Raw genomic sequence first — 26,021 nt, 5'->3', positions numbered from 1 at the left:
ACCCCAGAGAAGCGGGGCCAAGCCCCCTAGGGTGCCCCCTCTCCCAGTGAGCCCTCCTCCCCTGGACACCCCCCACCTGTGTTTACTTCCTCCCTGTGGTTGCATGTGTGCTCGGTCATGTCCGACTCTTTGCAACCCCATGGACTGTAGCCCGCTAGGCTCTTCTGTCCATGGGATTTTCCAGGCAAGAATACTGGAGTGGGTTGCCGTTTCTTTCTTCAGGGGTTAGTGAGGTCAGTAGAGGGTCTGCATGGTGGCAAAGCAGGGGGTCCATTCTGGGATCTGTCTGAGTCTAGCCCTTGGAAAGAAAGATGGCTGGAGCTGATGAAATAGGGTTTCTTTTTTCTCCTTTCTTCTTTCTTCCCTCCTCCCTCCCTTTCTCACTCCCTCCCCTTTTCCCTCTTTCTTTCTTTTTAGCAAGAGATAAATAAATGTCGCCCTGAGATGACAAGAGAATATTGAAAGGGATAAAAAGGAGAGTAAAAGGGACTAGAGACCAGAAGCAAAGGACAGAGGGGGATTTGGGCTATATACCGCAATGAGGGGAGAGATGAAAGAGGAAAGAAAGAGATGGGAACGCAGGACCGAGTGGCAGAGCAGAGGATGGGGTTGCCACGGAAACGGAAGGAGGGAGAGGAAGACGGATGGAGAAGGCTGAGGGCTCAGTGTGGGAGGGGCCTGAGACAAGGCTGGGGAGGAGGAAGGGAAGCCAGGAGGGGCTCCCAGGTCTGAATCGGGCCCCAGTGTGGAGAAACTGAGGTTGGAAAGGAAATAAGAGCTGACCCAGAAAGCTCATCCCCACCCAAAGGTGGCAGGGTGGAGAAAGCTGGGCCTGGGCCCCTGGGGCTGGCCCAGCTGGGGTCTGCCCTGCCCTACCCATCAGGGACTGCCTCTCTTTAAGCCTCAGTTTCCACAACTGTAAAATGGAAATGGTTCTCCTCCCCACGAGGGCTGCCTGGAAGCCTGGGAACTGCACGCGCTCATCACAGGACCTGACAAAGGTCAAGCCAAAAAAGGCTCCCGATGTTCCTTCAGTTGTGATTCTTATCTTTGTCCGTGAACTTGTGAGCCCAAGTTTTGTTTGTTTTTCCCTGTTACATTACGCTGGTGATCTTTGGGTCCAGATGAGTGTCCTTGTTTCAAGAATAGACTTGCTTTTTGCTTCTGGAATTGGAGAAAAGACACAGAGCCTTGCAGAAACATGAAGCTTGCCATTCCTTCTCCTGGGAACCGGGTCTAGTCCTGGAGCTCAGGGAAAGAATCACAGACCTGGGGGTGTCCACCTGGGGATCGGCAAGGGGCCCTTTTTTTTTTTTCTTCCCACTTGGAATGGATGTTCTCGAAAGGCACAGCGATCATTCTAGATGTGTGCTCTGTGAGGACGGCACCGTGGGCGCACAGACGTGCTCTCTGCCCTCCCATGGTCTGTGATCTAACTGGGGTAGCAGACATTGAGCAAATAATTACACAGTTAGACCTGTCGTTAAAAATTGTGGTAAAGTCCAGGAAGGAAAAGCAGTAAAGTTGTAACTACTTAGAACTTGGGGGGCCAGACCTGGCTGGAAGGGTGGGCAGGGAAGGTTCCCGAGGAAGTGATGCCAGAGTTGAAGGCTGGAGGCTGAGGGACAAGAGAGCATTCAAGGCACCGGGAACAGCATGTGAATCTGTTAAAGAACATAAGGAAGGGCCACGTGGCTGGAGGGTGATGACTAAGGGAACAAACAGTGCTATGAAGTTGCCACGTAAGCAAGGGCCAATCAAGCAAGTTCTTATAGGTCTTTACTGATGTGTCTGGACTTGATGCAGCCGACAGGCTGGTGGGAGAGCCTGAGTGTGTGGGGCGGCTGCCATGTTTGCTGTGGATGAATGGGTGGGTGGATGGAAACGCACTGGGAATTGAGAGCCCTCAGTTTGGTGCCCGTTGTGGGGCGGGAGACTTGGGGCCTCAGTTTCCACATCTGTCAAATGACAGCATTGGACAGGAGCGTCCCCAAAGGCCCTTCCAACCCTACTGATGAAGATTCCAAGACCAGCCTCGAAGATGAGGGGTCTTCAGCGAGGCTACTTTTCCCGCTGCGGGAGAACCCAGCTTTCTCTCTTTGTGGCAAGCAAGGCATTAGGCCGGAGGAACCCTAGCCCACGGCCTTCTGGGGACGCAGGGACTTGAGATCAGAGGCACACGTCACCCCCGTACCCGAGGAGGATGCTGTGTGCTTTGTTTGCAGCTCTATAGGCAGCTCAGTGTTTGTTCCTGGCAGTTAATTAGATGCCCTGTTATTTTGGGCTCATTTCCACAAGGGGTTCCAGGTGGCTCAGTGGTGAAGAATCTGCCTGCCAGTGCAGGAGACACAGAAGACAGGGCTTGGAGCCCTGGGTCAGGAAAAGTCCCTAGAGGAGGGCACAGCAACCAAGAATACTCCTGTGTTCTTCCCTGGAAGCTCCCATGGACAGAGGAGCCTGGCGGGCTACATCCATGGGGCCGCAAAGAGTCACAAGCACTCTCTACAAGAATCAAGAACCCACTCAGTTTTCCTCAGGACAAAAGGGTGACTGAGGGTCCCCAGGCTGGCGGCAGGGGCTGGCAGCTTTCAGGAACCAGGACTGCCCAGGAGTGCACGGCCTTGCTTCTCCGGACATGCTCACCCCCTCCCTCCTCCTTGGAGGGCTGGCTCCAGCTGGCTCAGTGTCACTGCCCCTGAGTTTTGGCCTTATTCCACCTCACATGCACCTTTGTGTATGAAGAGTTTGCTTGAGAGTGTAAGGCTTGATGCATAGCTGTGCTTCCAAGAGGGGAACCTCCATGGCCTAAGTCCATCTGGGACATGAGAAGAAGCAGACCAGTGGTCTCAGCTCCTGTATGAACCGCCTGCGGTGGGGGGTAGGCGTGGGTGTGCTGCATGGGGATCCTGGCCTGGGCATTGGACCCCTCAGAGTGGGGAAGAAGGGCCCATCAGGTGCAGGCGTCACAGCATCCATGGGAGGGCACTCTTCATTCACCCTCAGGCCCAGGTCATGTGGGTGCTCATCAGCTCTTACTAATTCATTTTGAGAATCAGAATGTATTGGGAAGATTTGGAGAAACATGATATCCAGGCCCCAGAGGCAGAGATTCTGATTTAACTGGCACAGGCACCGGTGCTCTCATCAGGCAGTGCCAGTTGCACCCTGTGAAGCCAGGACCTCTGTCCTTGGAAGAGTTTGAATTGAGAGTGGGCCCAAGATTGTACCTGGAGAATCCCATGGACAGAGGAGCCTGGCGGGCTACAGTCCATGGGGTCCAAAGAGTCGGACACGACTGAGTGGACTAACATTTCTGGGGCTTCTCAGGTCACACTAATGGTAAAGAACCTGCCTTCCAGTGCAGGAGATGTAGGAGATACAGTTTTGATCCCTGGGTTGGGAAGATCCCCTGGAGAAGGAAATGGCAACCCACTCCAGTATTCTTACCTGGAGAATCCCATGGACAGAGGAGGCTGGTGTCTTTCTCTCTGGACAGTCCCCTGCAGTCACCGTCCACCGTCCTACGGGGTGGACCTTTGGTGGGGGAGAGGGCCCATCAACAGATACAATTGTGAATTGCTACAACTGTATCAGCGTTCTCTAGAGAAACAGAACCAGCAGGATATATACACACAGAGAGAGATTTATTTTAAGGAATTGGCTCATGCGGTTGTGGAGGCTGGCAAGTCCAAAATCTGCAGGGCAGGCTGGCAGGCTGGAGGCCCAAGCAGGATTTCTGTGATATGCAATCCCCTTCTTCTCTGGGGAAACTTGGAGGTTTTTTTTCTGAAAACTTCAACTGATTAGATGAGAGCTGCCCATGTTAAGGAGGGTAATCTGCCTTTCTTAAAGTCAGCTGATTGTAGATGTTAATCACATCAACCATGACATCACAACATCAGAAGATCCAGATTGTTGTTTGACCAAACAACTGGGCACCCAGCCTAGACACTGGTAAAATTAACCTGATGTTCCCAGGCTGTGGAAGAGGCCTTCGCCCTGCCCCCAGGCAAAGGAATATCTCCTGGGAGGCCATACCTGTGTGTGTGTGCTGTGTGGGCTCAGTTGCTCAGTTGTGTCCGACTCTTTGTGACCCCATAGACTGTAGCCCACCAGGCTCCTCTTTCCAGGGAATTCTCCAGGCGAGAGTACTGGAGCGGGTTGCCATTTTCTTCTCCAGGGGATCTTCCTGACCCAGGGATTGAATTTGAGTCTCTTATGCCTCTTGCATTGGCAAGTGGATTTTCTTTTCTTTTCTTTTTTTTTTAAACCAGTGAGCCACCTAGGAAGCCTTATTCCTAAAGAAGGAAGGGGTGTTCACCCAGTGGGAGGGAAGGAGCAAGTCCTGCCAGGGGAGTCAGCCTGTGCAAAGGCCCTGAGGTAGGAAACAGCACTGTGTATATTTGTGTGTATGTGTAAGATGCAGACGTACAGGAAGCTTTAAAAGAGGGTCAGGTAGATTTTGGCTGACGATGGACTTCTGGGCTTCACCAGCATCTCACTGTGTAACCTTGGACCAGTCCTTTCCCCTCATCGGGCCCTCCTGTGTTGGGTTGGTGGCCCTGTATTGGTGGCCCAGCCACTCTGACCTCTGGAGCCAGAGCTTAGCAAATCTGTCCAAGGAAAAAGGGGAAGCTGAGGCAGAGAGCGACTTCTGTAAGGAAGAGCCTCGGACACTTCCCTCTGGGCCACCCCACCCCCACCCCAGCCGCCTGGTCAGCTCCAGAGTCCAATGAGACCTTGTGGGCTGGACAGAAGTGAGACTGTGGCAAGGAGCCCTGAGGTTTGCACAAACCTCCAGCCTTTACTTTCGCTTCCTTTTCCTTTCATGGGATGTGAGCAGAGTTTACCCTTAAGAGGGGGACAACAGAGGAAACAAAGAGGGTGGTTTTGCTCTAAGTTGAAGTCCCGTGAGGTGCTTTTTTTTAAAAAAACAAAACAAAAAACAGTCATTTTCATACCTGTCACTCCCTACCCCCCTCCCTGGGCACAGACACTGGTCCTGTCCCCACCACTCAGAGTTCAGCCTCTCGGGGCCCAGCGGCTATTCTGTGGGGCCCTGTACCCACCTGAGCCCAGTGCTTCACCTCCCAAAGTTCCTGGAGCCTCAGGTTTTAGACTGAGCTTGCTCAGAGCAGCTCCCCCTGGTGTGGGAACTTATGCTTCTTACCATATCCTCGGACTTCCCAGGTGGCGCAGTGGTGAAGAACCCTCCTGCCAATGTAGGAGACCCAGGTTAGATCCGTGGGTCAGGAAGATCCCCTGGAGAAGGGAATGGTGACCCACTCCAGTATTCTTGCCTGGAGAATTCCATGGACAGGGGAGCCTGGCGGGCTGCAGTCCATGGGGTTGCAAAGAGTCAGACACCACTTAGGAAGTGAACAACAACAGCAACAACTACATCTTCACAGCCAAGAATGGCACCCCGCGCCTGGCCGGTGTGTTGAGTCAGTGATTCAGCTGCAGTACCGAAGGGGTGAACCTGTCTCCCCAGCAGGAGCCCGGGGCTCTGTGGGGCCTGTGTCAGGGAGCAGACCCTCAAAAATCACCCTGAGGGTAATGTATCACAGGGTACTGAGTGACGTCCCAAGACTGGGCAAAAGCCCCGGAGCATTCCTGTGTCTTCCGTTGGTTTTTGCGATGTCCTGGTGGCAAGAGTGAGGCAAAAATAGCCAGATGGTCACAAAGTCTTGTTGGTTCTTCCTTCCAAATGACTCCTGTATTGCCAGCCCCAAGCAAGACCAGGCCTCAACTGCCCCACTGTCTGGTTCCCAGGGACAATGGTGGCCCTGAGCTCCATGACCCTCCCCTGGTGCATGAAGGTGGGGGTCTCCATGAGAGGAGCTTTTAAAGCAGTGTAGCTGAGAGGAAGTGGGCTCCCGTCTTGGGGAGGAGACCCCAGAAGACAGGCAGGTAAGCCAAGGATTAACCCGCCCTCAAGTTCCCAAGAAGCCACTTGTGCCCATTTTACAGATGAGGAAACTGAGACCCTGGGGGACCAGGTGACTTTGTCCAGGGTCACCGAGCAAGTCACTCATTAATTCATTTGACAAGCTTGTGTCAGTGTTTTACAGGGATCTTAGCACAGCAATAGATGAAGCAGCAGTGAGAGCTCCAGGGGCCCTGGGGCCCCGCCTGGGCTGGGGAGGCCTCCTGCTGGGCCTCTGGGAATGAGACTGTGTCTTTCCCCATGGGCTGGCCTGGGAGAGGGTGATGCTAAGCCCTGGGAAATAGGACAGCCCTGGGCTTCTCGTGTCATTGGCACAGTCCCCTCCCCCTCTGCAGGCTCCTCCTCCCCCTCCCCCGCTTTTGTTTCTTGGCCTCCGCAGCCTCTCCCTCCCTCCTTCCCTCTCTCTCTCTCCCCCTCTCTCTGTCTCTCTCTGCTGTGGCCCCCCTCCCCCCAACTCCCCTTGCAGGTCTTCACACTACAATTAAGCAGTGATTCTATTCCCTCTGTCTCCCTGCCTTTGCCATTCCCTTTCTCTCCACCCCAGGGACCAGGGTGTCCTGGTAGGAGGCTGAGCCGCATCCCCTACCCTGGTGGCCCTTCATCTCACAGCCCTGGCAGTGCGGAGCCCAGGGCGGTCTGAGTTCCCCTTTCTCTGGGACACTACACTGTAGAGAGCTTTTGTTCTGAGCCCACAGCACAAGGGGTGGGAGAGAGGCCTTGCCCTGAGAAGCCACGTGCCTCAAGAGGGCCCAGGCCAATGACAAGAGGGGCCCTGAGGTGTGGGGACCCCGCCCTGGTGCACAGGTTGGGTGCGCCTCCTGCCCTGGGCAGCCCGTGCCAGGATGTTAAAACAGGAGGGCTGTGGCCTGTGAGAAGGAGCTGGGGCGGGGGTAGGGGGTACAAAAAGATGGCCCAGGAGGAGGAGGAATGATGGCACCCGCATTGCAAAGCCCTCAGCTTCCCAACCCCCGGCCCCATGTGCAATAGGCGGACAAACACGCATGTGAAATGCAGGAGAATTAGATTCCCTCTGTCTTCTTTCTCCGGGCCTCTGTCTCAACAAACACAGCTCCTCCCCCCATACACACACAGCCTGCCTGGCTGCCCCAGTGAACACTCAGCCCCTTCAGCGTGTATTTACAGTGTGATATGCATCGGTTAAGCAGGGGCCTGACCGGCAGGTGGGTTAATCAAGGCTCCCAGGAAGAAGTGCTTTCTGAGTGCATACCCAAGGAGAGAGGGGCTCTAGCTGCCCTGGAAGGGGACCCGCCTTGCCCAGTCCGGCTGGAGCCTTGGACCAGCCAGACAGGAGCAGGTCCTGGGTCTGCCCGTGTGTTCCTGCTGGCTCACGGGAGCCTGAGGAGGGAGGGCTCGGAGCCAAGATGTGGCCTCCCAGGTTGCACAGACGGCGGGGCGGAGCTGCAAGTACCGAGCCTGGATGGGCCCAGGTGCTGACCCAGTGCCACCCTCGCTGCCGGGGCACTGTTTTGTCTTCTAGTTCCCCAACCAGGGATCAAACCCATTCCCCTTTCATTGGAAGCACAGAGTCTTCAGTACTGGCCTGCCAGGGAAGTCCCCTGCCAGGGCACTCTAGAGCTTGCTACTTACACCTCGGATTCCTGGGCCGTGGAGTGTGGTGCCCACTACTGCCCACCCCCGCGGGGTTGTTTTTAGGATTAAAGGGCTTGCCTAGGACCTGCTGAGCACTCAATCACCGCGTTTGTGGTTAGTTGTTGGCAGCTGTGTGTCCCCACACTTGGGCACAAACCCCTCGAGAGCAAGGGCTGTGAGCAGGTCCCCGTCTACACCCAGGCACGGGCTGTAGTCCTCAGCCCCAAAATAAACCACTAGCCTGTCCCTGTGGGAGGGGGATGCATGGTGGCCAGGGGCAGGTTCAGCTTGCACCTGGGTTCCTGGTGTGAGCCTTGGGAGTGGCCCTTTTGCTCTTAGAAGGTCCTCCTAACAGGGCTGGAATGTTACACGACCACCCTCCCTGTGGGGGGCTGCCCCAGACATGTGCTTCCATGGGCAGGCGCTCATCTGCCAATGTCTGTGTGTGTGCTCAATCATGTCCGACTCTGCGAGCCCATGGACTGTAGCCCCCCAGTCTTCTCTATCCATGGATTTTCCAGGCAGGAATATGGAGTGAGTTGTCATTTCCCCTTCCAAGGGATCTTCCTGACCCAGGGATCAAACCCGCGTCTCCTGCATTGGCAGGCAGGTTATTTACCACTTGCACCACCTGAGAAGCCCTCATCTGCCAATAGAGTGATGTGTTATGGGTTTCTTTGCTCCCATTCCCTTCAGGTGCTAGAAGAGGGGTGCTGCCAGGGACTGGGGCCTGGAGAAAAGCACAGGAGATATGGAATCTAGAAAAATAGCACTGATCCACCTATTTGTAGGGCAGCAATAGAGGCACATACATAGAGAACAGACTTGTAGAAAGGAGAGGGTGGGATGATTGGAGAGAGTAGCCTGGAAACATACACATCCCCATGGGTAAAACAGGTAAATAGTGGGAATTTGCTATATGATGCAGGGAGCTCAACCCTGGGGCTCTGTGGCAACCTAGAGGGGTGGGGTGGGGTGGGGTGGGGAGGTGGGAGGGAGGAGACATCCGTATACTTAAGGCTGATCTGTGTTGTTGTATGGCAGAAACCAACACAACATTGTAAGACAATTATCCTCCAATTAAAAATAAAGTAGGTGGGATTGGAGGGGAGAAAAGCACAGGGGAGGGACTGACATCTCTGCCGACATACTCATCTCATGTCCTCAGCACCCCAGGACTCGGGCATCACCTCCCTCTCAGCAGAGATGAGGAGACTGAGGCTCAGGGCGTGACAGGATGAGCCTGAACCAGAAACGGGCAAAGTTCAGATCTGAATTCGGAATCCAGGCCAAGTCCCAGCACAGGCTCCGCCGCTGAGGGTCAGTCCCTCCCCTCTGCTGGCCCTGCCTTTGGGGAAGTCTGGAAAAAGTGCTGAGCTGCTTGTTTTCTCAAGCCCACAGCTGACACGAGGGCTGCCGCTGGGCGCTGCTGGACGCTGGGTCAGATGGGCCGCTGTCCTCTGAGGCAGTGAGGCTCCCCGCACGGGGAGGCAGGGGGGTTGCAGTGGGCACAGCAGTCTCCTCTGGACACCACGGGGGACCTCATTGCCTTTCATCTCCAAGCACAGGGCCCAACCCAGACCAGGGATTTAGCAAATTATTTGTTGCACTGATCAAATGAGTTCTTAGTCTCTAGAGGCTGACATAGAATCACCCAAACCTTTGATGAATTTGGGACCCCAGAATGGAGAAATCTCTCAGGTCTGTGGTTTTCATCCAAAAAGTCTGCTGCTTTGAGGACTTTCCTGGCGGTCCAGTTAATTTTATTTATTTATTTATTTAGGCCATGCCATGCAGCATGGGGGGGGGGTCTTAGAGTTCCCTGACTAGGGATAGAACCCTGCACTGGGTTGCCCCCTGCATTGGGAATGCGGAGTCTTAACCACTGGGCCCCCCCAGGGAAGTCCCCCTCCCCCATTCTTGGATGGGGAAACTGAGATGCAGAAGTGACTTTGCTTAGTCACTTGTATGTGACAGAGCTGGGACTTGAGGCCAGGCTGCCTGACTCCCAGCTGAGTGTTCTTTCCAACACAGGGTGGGAGGGTGAGCTCTCTCCATCAGGGCTAGCCACCCCCTCCCCACAACCCCCAGCCTGTTCCAGAGGTTTTCCTTCCATCCGACCCCTTCCACGAGAGCCCTGCTTTAAGCTTAATAGTTTACTCTTTAGTGTCCATTTCAAGGAGGCTAAAATTCCTCTCTGGGGTATTTTATTTTTAGCTGGCTTCAGGAAGGGGAAGCTCCTCTGGCCTGCTAGGGGGAGGGAGACACCGGCCGGGAGCCTGCTTCCTGAGGAAGGGCCGCCGCCATGCACCTGACCCTGGCCCCGGAGGAAGCCTCAGGCAGGAGCCACCACAGTCCTGTCTTTCCCCTTCCTTATGGAGCAGCTCTGTTGTGCTGTGCTAGACACTGAGCAGGGGGCAGGGTGCAATCTGATGAGGACCCCAGGCCAGGGAGGAGGCCCTCCCACATCCCGGCTGTCAGGGAGAGCTGGAGAGCTGAGAAGCACCGGGAACTGGAGGAATTTCAGGGAAGCCTGGGGAGCTGGTGGGAGGAGCCAGGAGCTCAGTGGGGTTGGGGAAAGGGCACCCTGGTGGGAGAACTCTGTGCAAAGGCCAGGCTACGCAGAGGGCACCGGTGTGGCGGATCCTCTAGGAAGGCAGGAAGCTGATGCCCGGCTTTGGACCTGGACAGGTGGGCTCGGTGGCTTTTGTAGAAACACCTGTTGGATCAGAGACCGTGGCTGTGAAGCTGGGAGCTAGTTTTAGCATTCACTTCAGCCAGTTTTCTCCAGCTTGTTAGCCATCACAGACTCCTTCTTTCAAATCAGATCTTTCGTGAAATTCCAGGGTACATATCAGACACAAGCTATATTTTAATCGGTGTAAATTTAGGTCATTAAATGTGCAACATTTAGCTAATCAAGAGCAATGACCTGTTGTGCAAGGCACAGTCATTTAGCATCAGGGCTGACAGGTGGTAACTGCTGTCTGAGCTTGGCCTTGGCACCTAATTTATTTTTGTGTGTTGCCTTGTTCTTGCCCAATATATTTAAAAACCCAAAACACCACATTCACATGCCAAGCAAATGGTGGCAGCTGTACAGTCTCAAGGTCAGTGTAGCATTAATTATACCTTAGACACAAAGCCATTGTGTGCGAACAAGGTATGTATTTCATTTGAGTAAAGATGGGTTTTTTTAACATCAGTTTTTAAAAGAGCAGAATCTTTACTGTTTGCCATTTTGGATCCGACTCTTTTGGGAACTCCTGTACCACTGGGGAAACCCAGCCTCCCTATTTCACAGATGGGAAGACTGAGGCCAGCAAGGGGGCAGGGCTTACCCAGGACCCCCACAGGCAGATGGAGGTTGTGGCAAACAAAGATCAGATACACAGAGGGTGTCAGGGCTCCCCGTAATTACCCTGTTCCCAAGACAGGAATAGAAAGACGTCGGGGACAGACACACCCAGACTTGGGCGAGCCCTCGCTGAGCGTGTGTCTGTCTGTCGTCGGTCTGGCAGCCTTGAGCTGGCGGTGCTCATGTTCCCTTCTCTTCCCGCAGCGATGCCCTCCTAGCCAGCCGCCACGGGATGGAGGGCTTCATGGACTCAGGGACACAGACTGATGCCGTGGTGGTGCTGTCTTTGGCTCAGGCCGCCGTGCTGGGCCTGGTCTCGGAAAATGAGCTCTTTGGAGCCACCATAAGCGCCGAAGCCTTCTACCCGGACCTGGGGCCGGAGCTGTCCGGGGCAGCCATAGGGGAGGCCCGGCCCCCGGGCCCGGACGTCTACCAGCTGGCCTGCCACGGGCGGGCCCTGGAGGAGCCGGCTGAGGAGGAGGTGCTGGAGGTGGAGGCGGCCTTCGAGAAGCACACCCGGCGGAAGACGCGGCCGCCTGTGCGCCTGGTGCCCAAGGTCAAGTTTGAGAAGGTGGAGGAGGAGGAGGAGGTCTACGAGGTGTCAGTGCCCGGCGGCGACGACAAGGATGCCGGCCCAGCAGAGGCCCCAGCCGAGGCGGCCGGCGGCGGCTGCGAGGCCCTGGTGCAGAGCAGCGCGGTCAAGATGATCGACCTCAGCGTCTTCAGCCGCAAGCCCCGGACGCTGCGACACCTGCCCCGCGCCCCGCGGCCGGAGCTGGACGTAGCCCCCTTCGACCCCCACTTCCCCGACCCGGCCCGGGACGCCTTCGCCGAGCCCAGCATGGCGCTACCCAGGCCAGAGGCCCTGCCCGTGGAGTGCAGCTTCGAGCCGCCGCACCTGCCCCCGCTGAGCGACCCCGAGCCCCCCACCATGGAGTCCCCGGAGCCCGTGAAGCCGGAGCAGGGCTTCGTGTGGCAGGAGGTGGGCGAGTTCGAAGCGGACGCAGCCGGCTCGACGGTGGAGCGCCACAAGAAGGCCCAGCTGGACCGGCTGGACATCAACGTGCAGATTGACGACTCGTACCTGGTGGAGGCCGGCGACCGGCAGAAGCGCTGGCAGTGTCGCATGTGCGAGAAGTCCTACACGTCCAAGTACAACCTGGTGACGCACATCCTGGGCCACAACGGCATCAAGCCGCATTCCTGCCCGCACTGCAGCAAGCTCTTCAAGCAGCCCAGCCACCTGCAGACGCACCTGCTGACACACCAGGGCACCCGGCCACACAAGTGCCAGGTGTGCCAGAAGGCCTTCACGCAGACCAGCCACCTCAAGCGCCACATGCTGCTGCACTCGGAGGTCAAGCCCTACAGCTGCCACTTCTGTGGCCGCGGCTTCGCCTACCCCAGCGAGCTCAAGGCCCACGAGGTGAAGCACGAGAGCGGCCGCTGCCACGTGTGCGTCGAGTGCGGCCTGGACTTCTCTACGCTGACGCAGCTCAAGCGCCACCTGGCCTCCCACCAAGGCCCCACCCTCTACCAGTGCCTGGAGTGCGACAAGTCCTTCCACTACCGCAGCCAGCTGCAGAATCACATGCTCAAGCACCAGAACGTGCGGCCCTTCGTGTGCACCGAGTGCGGCATGGAATTCAGCCAGATCCACCACCTCAAGCAGCATTCGCTCACCCATAAGGTAAGGGCGCCGTGCGCCACGCCGCACCCTGGCCAGACCTGGTCCCTGGAACCTCCCCGCCAGCCACACACCTCCCCTCAGCCGGCCTCCTGAGTCTCTGCTCTCTCCTCCTGCCGAGCTTTCATCCAGGGCTTCCCATAGTGTTGGATGAGACCACTTAGGTGGTGAATGTTTCTTTCTTTCTTTTTTTAATATTTGTGTGCTCAGTCACTTGAGTCGTGTTCGACTCTGCAACCCCCATGGACTATATATAGCTCTCCAGGCTCCCCTGTCCATGGGATTTTCCAGGTAAGAATACTGGAGTGGGTTGCAGTTTCTTCCTCCAGGGGATCTTCCTACCCAAGGATTAAACTCCTGTCTCCTGCATCTCCTGTATTGCAGGCAGATTCTTAACCAGCAGACCACCAGGGAATTCCCAAATGTTTCTTATTTTTATCATTATATTTATTTTGATGTTGTTGTTCAGTTGCTCAGTTGTGTCCAACTCCTTGCACCCCATGGACTGCAGCACATCAGGCTTCCCTGTCCTTCACCATCTCCTGGAGTTTGCTCAGATTCATGCCCATGGAATCAATGATGCCATCCAGTCCTCTTATCCTCTGTCACCCCGTTTTCTTGCCATCAGTGTTTCCCATCATCGGGGTCTTTTCCAGTGAGTTGGCTTTTTGCATCAGGTGGCCAAAGCATTGGAGCTTCAGCTTCAGCATCAGTCCTTCCAATGAATATTCGGGGTTGATTTCTTTTAGGATTGACTGGTTTGATCTCCTTGCTGTCCAAGGGACTGTACATGACCACTGGAAAAATCATAGCTTTGATTAGATGGACCTTTGTCAGCAAAGTGATGTCTCTGCTTTATTTTGATGAGTGTTAGGAAAAAGATGTAATTGAAAGTAGTTTTTGTTTATTTGGATTTTGGTTTTTGTGTGTGTGGTTTGGGGGATTTTTTTTTTTTTTTTTTAACGATATGAACCGTTTTTTCAATTTAACAACCAAAGACATGTTTCTGAATGTGGTTTCTCCTCCCTAATCCTGACACCTGCAATTCAGATGCAGGTGAGCAGAGGGGACACATCTGCCACCCTGCTGGGCCCTCTTAGGTCAACAGCAAACACTTTGGGGGGACTTACTGGGCCGGCCGCAAACCTGGAGCTCTGCAGGGGCTTCAGCCCCAGTGTTTCAGGCGCTCTGAAATTAGTTTTTTAAATAGTAAAACTTTATTCATTTTAAAACATTTGAACTGAAGTGTTTGAAGAATCCCTGCAGGACCCAAGGAGCATAGTTGGAGAATCGCTGATTTTCCATCTCACAGCTGGGAGGACCCAGGCCAGAGAGAGGCCAGGATGCCGTAGGGAAGTAGATGAGATGCTCAAGAACACAAAGGGCTCCCCTTGCCTCTCATAATTACGAGAGTCTATCAAAAGCGTGTGACTCTCTTTTACTGCTACTGCTACTGCTATGTCACTTCAGTCGTGTCCAACTCTGTGTGATCCCATAGACGGCAGCCCACCAGGCTCCCCCGTCCCTGGGATTCTCCAGGCAAGAACACTGGAGTGGGTTGCTATTTCCTTCTCCAATGCATGAAAGTGAAAAGTGAAAGTGAAGTCACTCAGTCGTGTCCGACTCTTAGCGACCCCATGAACTACAGCCTACCAGGCTCCTCCGTCCATGGGATTTTCCAGTCAAGAGTACTGGAGTGGGGTGCCATTGACTCTCTTTTAAGCAAATCCTAAATATATTTCATTGTAGAAGGGAGTGAGGGACTTCCCTGGTGGTCCAGTGGTTAAGAATCCACTTTCCAATGCAGGGGACTCAGGTTTGATCCCTGGTCGGGGAACTAAGATCCCACATGGCAAAGGGCAACTAAGCCCACAGGCCACAACTTCTGAGCCTGTGTGCTCTGGAGCCCATGTGCTACAACATGGACCCGATACAGCCAAATAAATATTTTTTAAAAAAAAGCTTTAAAAAGGGAATGAATGTAAGGGAAAATATTTGTTATGGAGAAGTACAATTGGTTCCAGATACTCTGAAATGAGGCAAAGTGGCCTGTGGAGACAGATGGCAGAGCAACACTGTCTTGTCCGCTGTCTCTAGACATCACCTTGACCAGTTCTCCCCTGCCTTCCTCCCTCCCTGGAGGCTGCTAGCCACCCTGACTTTCAGCCAGCATCACCTCCTTTGAGGGGCCTTTACATCCAGACAGGCTGAATGAGGCCTCTCAGGTCCCACCATCCCACTCTGGCACTTGGCCTGCGCTGTGGTTTGCACCCAAAGCCAACCAGCTTCACACTGAAGCTGAATGTGCATGGAGCTGGGGCTTCCCAGGTGGCGCTAGTGGTAAAGAACCCACCTACAATGCAGGAGACATAAGAAACTCCGATTTGATCCCTGGGTCAGGAAGATCCCCTGGAGGAGGGCATGGCAACCCACTCCAGTATTCTTGCCTGGAAAGTCCTATGGACAGAGGAGCCTGGCAGGCTACAGTACATGGGGTTGCAAAGAGTCGGACATGACTGACCAGTACAGCACGTATGTGCATAGAGCTACCACTCTCCATAGCTGTGGCCTTAGAGAGGCTCCAGGTTGAACTCGTGTCCTTGTCTCTCACAGTGGACATTGCAGTGAGTAGGGGAGAATATCCTGCCAAGCCGAGAATCCAGCCTGTCCCAGCCCTGGGAACTTTTTTTTTTTTAATATATTTTTAAAAATTTATTTGGCTGCACTGGGTCTTAGTTATGGCATATAAGATCTAGTTCCATGGCCAGGGATCGAACCAGGGTCCCCTGCATTGGGAGCGTTGAGTCTTAGCCACCGGACTACCAGGGAAGTCCCCTTGGGAACTTTTTCTGCTGCAGCAGAGATGATTGCAGATTTCATGGCAGGTGCTCCTCCATTCAATTGGTGTAGCTACCTAGACTGTAATGTTAAGAAGGATTCTGCAGCTGAATCTGGCCTTGGCCATAAAACCAGATGATTGATTATTTATGCCTGCAGCGGGCTTGGGTGATGAGAATAGAGAGCGACAAGTACACGTGCTGTGTACTTGCCATCTTTCTCCTATCTTTGTAGACTTTAAAATCCCCACAAGTCTACAAAGTGTTAAAATAAATAAATAAATAAATAATACTATGAAGAAAAGGGGAAAGCAAAAATCAAAGGCTGATAAAACTGAAAACATTCCCATGATCAGCCTCAGTGTATGCAGTGCACACACCATGCACGTAGTCAGCTCCCCAAGGGCAGGGCCCCCTGGTGGTCACACACGTCATCTTCACTGTGTCAAGCCGGCCCACACAGGAGACACGGTCTGTCTGCCGAGAGATAGACACTGGGACCATGGGGTCGCAGAGTCAGACGCGACTGAGAGACTAAGAAACAGCAAACAACAGGAAGTCATTTCCCAGAAGCCCTGATGCTCGGGGCCGCACGAACACACTCCCAGAACCTGTGTCCATCGTGCGGTCCTGACCACGGCTCCCGCCCGCCCCCCCACCTCCCCACAGGGCGTGAAGGAGTTCAAGTGCGAGGTGTGCGGCCGGGAGTTCACCCTGCAGGCTAACATGAAGCGGCACATGCTGATCCACACCAGCGTCCGGCCCTACCAGTGTCACATCTGTTTCAAGACCTTCGTGCAGAAGCAGACCCTCAAGACCCACATGATCGTCCACTCGCCCGTGAAGCCGTTCAAATGCAAGGTACCGGACCCTCGGGCCCCGGGGCAGGACTTGCTCACAAGTGGCCCCAGCGTGTGATCACAGGAGGCGGGACCCAGGCTGGGCAAGGGGGGGGGCTGCTCCCCCCACCCCACCCCCGTTGGCTGAAACTGCTGGGCTCTGGGAGGGTGGGGGGTAGGTGGTGACGGTTGAAGTCCTACAAGCTACTGAATTGGCTGCTTTTCTTTGGCTGCACTGAGGCTTGTGGGATCTTAGTTCCCCAGCCAGAGATGGAACGCAGGCCCTTGGCAGTGAAAGTGCAGAATCTTAACCACTGGACCGCCAGGGAATTCCCCGAAGTTGATTTTGGAGAGTTGGGGGTGGGGGTGAAGGTCACGGTGCAGCCTCAGGAGCCCAGGCCAGAGACTTAGTGCTGCCAGAGCTCCCAGCCTGGGTCTCAGCCTCGGCTCGGGGAGTGTGGGGCAGACCCGCAGGAACGGTGACCTGCAAGGAGGGGCCCAGTCCTCGGCCTCTGCGGTCACATAGGAAGGGACAAAGGGGATGCGATTCAGGCCCAGCCATGGAGGTGGGAGCGGCTAGGGGCGGGGGAGGACAGGCCCCCAGGCTGACGAGGCCGGGCTGGGGCGGGGTGTGTTCCAGGTGTGCGGGAAGTCCTTCAACCGCATGTACAACCTGCTGGGCCACATGCACCTTCACGCGGGTAGCAAACCCTTCAAGTGCCCCTACTGCTCCAGCAAGTTCAACCTCAAGGGCAACCTGAGCCGGCACATGAAGGTCAAGCACGGCGTCATGGACATCGGCCTGGACAGCCAAGGTGGGTGGGCCACACGCCGAGGACGGAGCAGGAGCGGTCCTGTCATGGCGCACTCAGGAGCCTCCTGTCCAGTGAGGGGAGCGGGGAGGCTGGCCAGGCCTGAGACCTCACTGGGGTGGGCTCAGGTCTGGAGAGGGGGCTCCCCGGAGGGCCATCAGCGTGATAACGATGGGACATTTATGTATTCTCCAAAGGACTTACGTGGGCTCACATAAACAATAATAAAAAGAATATTTGTTGAGTGCTGTGTGCCAAGCCTTTATTAACTCATATGACCCTCACTGCGAGGTTGGCTCTGTTATTATCACCATTGTACAGATGCAGGCACTGAAGGATAGAGAAGTTAGGGAACTCATGCAAGATCATCACTGAGACAGGGCATTTTTAACACATTATTTGACCAGAGATGTGTTAATATGTCTTTTATTACCCAGACGTTTTTGTCTGGAGACATATCAATATGTTTTTAGAGAGTGATACAATTAACGTCACCGTGCAAAGTTATTAGAGCTTAAAATTGATCAAGGGTTCATTATACAATTTACGATTGTCATAATTCACATTTTGTTCTGTTAAATTTTTGTTCCAACCTTGTGTATATTATAAACGCAAGTTTATTACCATAAAATTTCAAAAATGATGCATTATAAAATTTTGAGTAAAAGAATTTTTTGGTGAATTTTATGCAGTTACTTCCTCTGATTGTCTAAGCAACATAAATAATAGTGTCTCAGAAGATGATAGTTCTTCAGAATATAGTTCTGATTCAGAATGTATTAGACCAACAAAAAGACAAAAAAAAAACCTTAGTGTTTGATTGGGATATTCAAAATGAAAATGAAACTCATGGTGCTGGAGAAGACTTTATAGGTGTGTCAGGTATAACTATTGAATGTAATAATCTGCAAAGTGTTAGTGAAATAACAGAATTAATATTTGACTGGCCAAATTAAAAATAACTAGTCAAAGGCATTAGTTTCTGCAAAAATCCCCCAATTGATAATGAGTTTAAAAATGGATGGGAAGGAAAGTAACAAAAGGGAAAATGCCAACTGAAAGATAAGGGAGAGCCAGGTGAGGTCACAAGCCCAAGTACAAGTGGGAGGTTCTGTGGGCATGCAAAAGGGAGCCCTGAGCTTCCCAGTGGCCAAGGCAAAAAGGGTAATACAGTCAGTCACACTCTTCCTAGTGCCTGGCGGAAGGAATGCAGCCCACATACTCAGGAGACTTTTGCTCACCTCTGCAGTTGGCAGAGGTTTCATTGGCTGTTGGTTATAACATCCCCACGTGTTAGTGATGAGCTCTCCCCTCAACGCTGGTCAGTAGTGGAAGCACCTTATTCTTTCTGGCCTCATGGGGAGGAGACACTTTAGAGATTCTACAGGAAGGAGTAGACAGCCACACTTGCAGAAGGTTCCTTGTATAGTCTGGAGCTATTTGACTTTTCTGGAGTTTCTTCCAAGATGCACAGCTAGGAATGTGTGTTGACAATCACTGGGTGGGTTGACTTGCCATGTGAGGTTACTCACGAGGAGCCAATCAGATGCTGGGGCATGATGGAAATAACCCTGCTTTAGCTTTGGAACAGTGAGTGGCCTGGGGTTTTCTGGCAGAAACAAGTGTCCTCAGTTTTCCATTCTTCCCGAGTGAGGATGGAATGCTGTTGGCTGCATATAGATGCTCTGTTGCACCTTCTTCCTTAGCATGTGGTTCTGGGGCCAGCAGTGTTGGCATCACCTGGGATCTTGCTAGAACTGCAGACTCACCTCCATCCCAGACCTGCTGAATCAGGATCTGCATTTCAGAAAGATCCCTCGGTGATTTGTTTGCACTGGAAAACTTGAGAGGCATTGAATGAAGTGATGGTTTTCAAATTTGAGCCAGGGAGCATGAGAATCACTGGAGGCTTGTTAAAGTGCTGAATCCCACCCCCCAGAGCTTCTCATTCTGTAGGTCTGGAGTGGGGTCAGACCATTTGCATTTCCAAGTTCCTAAGTCAAAGGGAAGCTACCGGTCAAGAAACTCACATTGGGAACCTCTGATCTAAGCTCTAGAGAACCGTTCTTAAATTTGGCTACACATTGAAATCACTTAGAGAAGTTTTAAAGTGCTGATGCCTGTCTCAACCACAGAGATTCGAATGTAATTGATCTGGCATGTGGCCCAGGATCCGGATTTTTTTTTTTAGGCACCTTAGGTAATTCTATGCACAGTACAGTCTGAGAGCCAGTACTCTAGTGCATCTGCTAGGAAGCAAACCCACCAGGAGGGACAGAGCAGGACTGGTCCTTTGAAAGCAGCTGTCCCTACAAACCTCTCTTCCAGGGTGTGGCTAAGGCATAAGCTCTTTCTATCTGAGGTCAGCAACCAAGGATGCCTATAATGGCTTTCTTCCTGGTTGTACCAGATAACAGACAGTAAAGCAGGGATTGGCAGGGGAATGGCTGGGGCCCAAGTCACTCATATATAACCTTGGTCTGAGAAGCTCAGGCTTGATCTTGTGCAGGAGGAAGGCAGCATACATTCTAGATAGAGCTATCCAATAAACTATAGGACTGTAATTTAAGAGGTAGATTAATGTTTTTGCAAAAAAAATAAATAAATGGTTCAAACTGTTCCCTGGGGCCAATTAGAACTGCCAAGTAGAGTTAATAAAAGAAGTTGGGAGGGTAACAAGAGACTCAAAGGTAGAAATTTTTCCTGGCTTTATTTTGTTGTTGTTGAGTTGCCAAGTTGCGTCCAACTCTTTGCGACCCCATGGACTGCCACATACCAGGCTTCCCTGTCCTCCACTATCTCCTGGAGTTTGCTCAAATTCATGTCCCCTGAGTCGATGATGCTATCTTTCCATCTCATTCTCTGTCCCCATCTTCTCCTGCCCTCAATCTTTCCCAGCATCATGGCTCTTCACATCAAGTGGCCAAAGTATCAGAGCTTCAGCTTTAGCACCAGTCCTTCCGATGAATATTCAGGGTTGATTTCCTTTAGGATTGACTGGTTTCATCTCCTTGCAGTCCAGGGGACTCTCAGGAGTCTTCTCCAGCACAACAATTTGAAAGCATCAATTCTTCAGCCTTTATGTAGCTTATTTTTCATCAGCTATATGATAGCCGATTAAAGTGTGCCACTAGGATTTGAGGAAGAAACCGCCTAGGGTCTGTAAGACGTGGTGCAGTTGACCTTGTTTTATAGTCAGAAGACCCAGTGTGTCATATGCCATGGACACAACAGACACCCCAATCAGACCAGCTTAAACAATAAGGAAATAAATGAAGAAATGATTTGCAGTCCAGGTTATCTGCAAAGTTGACTGATCCAGCCCCTCAGCAATGATAGGGTGAGACTCCCTCTCTCCACAGCATTGGCTGTGATTTTCCTCATGGTCACAAAATAGCTGCCAGTAGCCTTTAGGGCAACATGCTTCCCTGTTCACCTCCATTGGAAGAGCAAGAGCCTGCTGTCCTTTGCTCTATGAAACCAATGAGAACATTTTCAGAACTCACTAATAGGCCTTTCCTCATGATTCATTGGTCAGAATTGGGTCCCATTCCTCATCCTGAGCCACTCATTGTCAAGGAGTGGGATTGCCATTCAATCAGTGGTTCTCAATGGGGGACATGTATTTGACCATGTCTAAGAGACATTTGGGGCTTCCCTGGTGGCTCAGACGGTAAGAATCTACCTGCAATGCAGGAGACTCTGGTTCGATCCCTGGGTCAGGAAGATTGCCTGGAGGAGGAAATGGCAACTTACTCCAGTATTCTTGCCTGGAGAATCCTATGGACAGAGGAGCCTGACAGGCTGCAGTCCCTGGGGTCGCAGAGTCAGACATGACTGAGCAACTAATACACAAGAGACAGTTGGGTATCACAGCTTGGGTGATGTTATTGCTATCTAGCTGGCAGAGGCCACAGATGCTGTGAAACATCCTACAATGCACAGGCCAGTCCCCCAAAACAAAGACTCATGGCCCAAGGTGTTAATAATGCCAAGGTTGAAAAACCATGCCTTAGACTCATCAAGGCTACCCCTGGGCTGGGTTCTATTTCTTCCCAAACACATCGCATCTCCTAGGTAGACGGGGCAGAATGCACACTGGGACTCAGCCACAGTCCCTGCTAGCAAGCCTCCCAGTGTCCTCTGGGCCTCCCTCCCTCCAAAACTCATCAGAAGGCAGCCCCACCCAGGCCTTCACCTCTTGGAGTTTTCTATCTGGCTTTGTTCCAACAGTAAGAGCTTTATAAAAGATTTCAATTTGATAAAATGACTGGAGGCCTCTTAAAAGAGTTTTTATCTCATCATCTTTGTTTACCTACCTTGAGTGTTTGGCCTTGGAGAACAGAGCCAGAGGATACAGTTGGCACCAGGAGAAACAGCCCTTTGAGATAGTCACAAGCAGATCAAAACAACAGCACTTGCTGGGTGCCCCTGAGCAAGTTGATTAACCTCTCTGAACTTGCTTTTGTTCTCCTAAATGGGGTCGCTGTGAGCATTCAGGAGATGATACATGTGAAGTGCCTGGCATACAGTAGGTGCCAAATAAGTGGTGTGGCCAACATGATACAGCACAGGAATCTTTCATATGGGAAAGGGGATTAATGAGTCATGTTGCAAAGAATAAATAAGGGCTTAGTGACTTAGGGGTCTTCCCTGGTGGCTCAGATGGCAAAGAATCCACCTGCAAAGCGGAAGACGTGGGTTTGATCCCTCAGTTGGGAAGATCCCCTGGAGAAGGGAACGGCTACCCACTCCAGTATTCTTGCCTGGAGAATTCCATGGACAGAGAAGTCTGGCGGGCTACAGTCCATGGGGTGGCAGAGTCAGAGAAAATGGCAACTTTCACTTTCGTGACTCAGGAGGTGCAAGAGACCCCCCCAGAGTTCAAATCCAGGCCTGAACTCACTCGGCACACATTTGAGAAGCCACAGGAGTCAGTCAGGTCCCCCCAGAGCAGGGCGGTAGAAGAAACCACTGAATCTTCTGGAAGCCGTGACTAGGAACCACTCCTTTAGTTCTGCTTCCTGTGTGGGAGTGACTGGCCATTCTCACAGGCAGCAGCCAAGCTTGACTGTGCCCTCTCTTGCAGACCCCATGATGGAGCTGACGGGCACGGACCCCTCTGAGCTTGACAGCCAGCAGGAAATGGAGGACTTCGAGGAGAACGCCTACGCCTACGCGGGTGTGGATGGCAGCGCCGAGGCCAGCGTCCTCTCCGAACAGGCCATGAAAGAGATGGCCTACTACAACGTGCTATAGCACAGGCCGGGCCGCCCGGAACGGGGCGAGGAGGGCGTGAGGCGTGCCGGCTGCCTCCCTGCAGCTGAGGAACGAGCTGCTGCCCCGCTGTCCTGAGCCCTGCCCTCCCACTTGGTCGTTTGCACCACTAGGGACTTGGAGACCAAATGGAGACTGTACTACAGGCCCCAGGCATGGTGGGGAAGGAAGGATGACCCGGGAAGCCCAGGTCCCCATCTCCTGGGCCTGCTGCTGCGGGAGAAATGCGGATGGGGGCTGTTTGGGGACAGGCCACTAGGGCAGAGGTTCTGTCTTTCCGGGCCCAGCAGAGCGGGGGCAACCAGTGTTGGGGAGCCGCCCTCATGGCTCCTCAGGGGCCCTGTCACTGGAGAAGAGATCTCTTGAGCCATGTCGTGTTTCTCCTCTGGACCATCTCCTGTCTCTAGGGATGGTGGAGCTCTTGTGCTGGTTGGTCAGCCCTGCTCCCCACAGTCACCCGCTCCCATCAGCCCATGGACTGGGAAAAGCCCAGGCCGAGCCCCCTTCCCCACCCAGTCCACAGACAGCCAGGCAGGGCCCTCTGCCTTCTACCTCCTGGTGCCCTCCACTCTCTCTGCCAGCCAGGCATGCATGCGGCCCCTAGGAAAGCAGGGTGCAGCCCCAACCCTGGCTACCATCCTCTCCAGCCAGCCCCCAGAAAGCCCCCATCTCACAGCCCTGTTTGGTTGGAAGTGAGTGTCCCAAAAGTGGATTCCAACAAACTGTTACCCAGGGCAGCAGGCCAGGGTCCCCTGACAAAGCCAGGACATGCAGTGCATGAGGCACTTGCTAACAAAGGTGGCAGCCCCCCAAGTGAGGGGAACAGAGAGGGGGTCACTGGGGACCAAGAGGGGCTGTCCTCAAGGAGGCCAAGGATGGCTTGTTGGGGGGAGGGGGGACTGGAGTTTTTCTTATTTAAGGTCTAATAAGGATGCATTTTGAGGATGGGGACAGCCAAGAGTCACCAGAGTCCTAGGAAGAGCAACATATTTTAAAAAGGAAGACCATAGAGAAAAAAAAAACAAAACACTTTTTTTTTTTTTTTTTTTTGAGCAAAGGGGGGGGTATTTTGAAGGTAATTTATTTTTTTTCTTTCCAAATCTGCGTCACCTATTCTCTTTTCTGACGGACATCATTTTCTTTTTCCCAGCGGAAGCTTTCTTGTGTGCTGTGCGTGCTTTGTGGCTCCCCAACCAGCCAAGAGCAGCCCAGGGACTCGGGGTGGGGATGGAGGGGGTACTTGCTGGTCTGGCCCTGGAGGGCGTGTGCAGCTGTGGGCAGGAAGCCTCAGGAGGTGAGGGCGAAAGGCAGGAGGGGGCAGAGCCTGGCAGGCCCTCCACCCCTGCCCGGCCCCTCCCGCCGGTGACTCGCTCCATGCCGCTCAGAGCAGTGGCCAGAGCTCCCATGCCTGCCTGTTCTCAGCCCCTCTGTCCCCAGCTCCTGCCTCAGAGCTGAAAAAGACTGCAGGGCCCCCGGGGCGGTGAAAGAGCACATTGAGGAATGCCAGGGCACCCAGACTCCCACCCACTCGCACCGTGAGGACTGTGAGATGGGGTGGGAGTGGGGGCAGGCAGGGCCATCCGCAGAGGCACAGGAGGTGAGGCCTTGGGCCCCAGGGAGCAGCTGGGAGAAGGTGCCCCCAGAGCTGTGTCCTTCCTGAAGGACCAGTGGCAACCCACTCCAGTATCCTTGCCTGGAGAATCCCCATGCACAGAGGAGCCCGTCGGGCTACAGTCCATGGGGTGGCAAAGAGTTGGACACAACTGAGTGACTAACACACACACACACACATACACACAAGCCAGGCCTCAGGGTGGCTGAGATCAGGATGGGGGGAGGGGAGGACACAGAAGCCTCAGGATCAGGCAGCCAGGTGCCCCTTCCTTCTTCACTAGAGTTCATGCTGAGCAGCAAATGGGAGGACTGGGGGTCCTCACTCACCCCAAGTGTGGCTCTCTAGACCCCGAGTCCCCCAGCCTCCCAGGTGCCCGCCATGACGACCCTCAGGTGGCAGTGACCCCGTCACTGTAGATGACATTTTCTCCTGCTGAGCAGAAGCGTTGTCCCCTGCAAACTACCTCTTTCCACCACGTCTTCTCCCCCCACCCCAGGTACCAAAAACAAAAACCCGTATCTCCTCCTCCTCCTCTTTCCGGCCACCCGGTGGCCTTGGTCTTGGAAGCCCACAGGACAAGGTCCAGCCCCCAGGCTGGCGCTCTCCTGGCTTCCCCCAGCCCCGCCATCAGCACCAGCCCTCTGAGAGGTTCCATACTTGAACAACCCCCCACCCCCGCCCCCGCCCCGTGCCTTGGACCTGGGCAAGGCTGAGAGAAGGAAGCAGCAGCACAACTCACAACCTGAGCTGGGGGCGAGGGCGGCGGTCTCAGCAAGGCTCCTGTCCTCACCCCGCCCCGCCCCGCCCCCACCTGTTCAGAAGAGGCCCTCCAGGCCTCTCACGTGACTTGGAAACTCCTGGACGAACTCCATTCTAACTTATTTTGACATGTATACGAACCAACTGTTTTAGAAATTCCACTCGTGCAAAGCCCTACTGTGTTTTTATGTTCCTGTTTCAAAGAGAAGTTTACTTAGCAATAATTATAAATAAATGAATATTCTTTAGTGAGGTGACTGTGAGTGCTTCTTTCCATGGTTCTGGGTGGACCTGTTCTCACCCCTTCCCGGGAAGGAACCCCCTACGAGTACTTCATTCTCCAGGGGGCCCAGAGGAGCACCTGACCGTCCTTCCCACTAGAATGGCCACCTGCAGGGCTCTGAGCCCATGAGAAAGGGGTGCCGGCCAAGACCCAGAATTCCTACCACTTGTAGAGAAAAGCCGCTTTCCCACCAACAGGCCTCCAGGACAGAAGCCAGCTCCTGTTGCCAGACTGGGCTTCAGAGGCTGTGTCTTCTGGGGAGCTGCCAGCCCTTGGCTGTTCGCTGATGGGGAAGAAGGGCTGGAAACCTTGAGCTTCCCCCAGGAGGGGGTCCAGGCACAGCCAGCATGCCAGCCTTTCCTCCTCCAGCCCTGGGATTCCAGTGATGACTGGGAAAGAATGGGCTTAAAACACCTCCAGGGAGATGGGCGCCTAGGAGCCCATCTCAAAGCTTCCAGGTATCTGGTTTCAGGAGCCTACAAGAGCCCGCCCGAATTGGGGAAATGGACTTCGGGTTGCCAAGTGTTTATTTTTTTCAAGTCAAGACCTGAGACCAGGTATGGGCTTCCCAGGTGGTGTGGTAGTAAAGAATCTGCCTGCCAATGCAGGAGACACGGGTTTGATCCCTGGGTCAGGAGGAGGAAATGGCAACCCACTCCCAATATTCTTTCCTGGGAAATCCCATGGACAGAGGAACCTGGCGGGCTACAGTCCATGGGGTCACAAAGACATGGACACAAAGTCCATGGACACAACTGAGCACAAGACTGCACTTTAACAGTAAAGGTTCTGGGTACAATCCTGGTCACAGAACCAAGACTCATAAGCCGCATAGGATGGCAAAAAAAAAAATATCACAACTCTTCCCCAGGACATTTAACACCAAAAGTAGAATATAATCCCTGCATAAAGCACAGCCCTTTAAATTGGATCTGTTTAGCTGTATTGCTTGCTTGCTTGCCAAGTCGCTTCAGTCCGACTCTGTGACCCTAT

At 53.5% G+C, this 26,021-nt stretch overlaps 1 protein-coding gene across 9 annotated transcripts in view; it reads left to right on the top strand.

Annotated features, from left to right (window-relative positions):
- ZNF710 (zinc finger protein 710) overlaps positions 1-24,993 on the top strand; it is a 74,196-nt gene extending 49,203 nt beyond the window's left edge. For 7 of the 9 annotated variants that reach the window (XM_044933118.1, XM_044933120.1, XM_044933124.2 and 4 more), the window contains 3 exons: positions 11,124-12,609; positions 16,113-16,304; positions 16,923-17,338. In XM_044933118.1, the coding sequence (XP_044789053.1) occupies positions 11,152-12,609; positions 16,113-16,304; positions 16,923-17,312 (2,040 nt within the window). In that variant the 5' untranslated portion in view covers positions 11,124-11,151 and the 3' untranslated portion in view covers positions 17,313-17,338. Of the gene's footprint in view, positions 1-9,421; positions 10,253-11,123; positions 12,610-16,112; positions 16,305-16,922; positions 17,339-22,183 lie in introns of those variants that run through there. The other 2 variants (XM_006058219.4, XM_044933123.1) reach the window with 2 other exon arrangements.
- The last annotated feature ends 1,028 nt before the right edge of the window (positions 24,994-26,021 follow it).

The sequence above is a fragment of the Bubalus bubalis genome, chromosome 20, assembly GCF_019923935.1.
Source record: "Bubalus bubalis isolate 160015118507 breed Murrah chromosome 20, NDDB_SH_1, whole genome shotgun sequence".
NCBI lineage: Eukaryota > Metazoa > Chordata > Mammalia > Artiodactyla > Bovidae > Bubalus > Bubalus bubalis.
The sequence above is the reverse complement of the archived record's forward strand: the minus strand, read 5'-3'. Positions and strand labels throughout refer to the sequence as shown.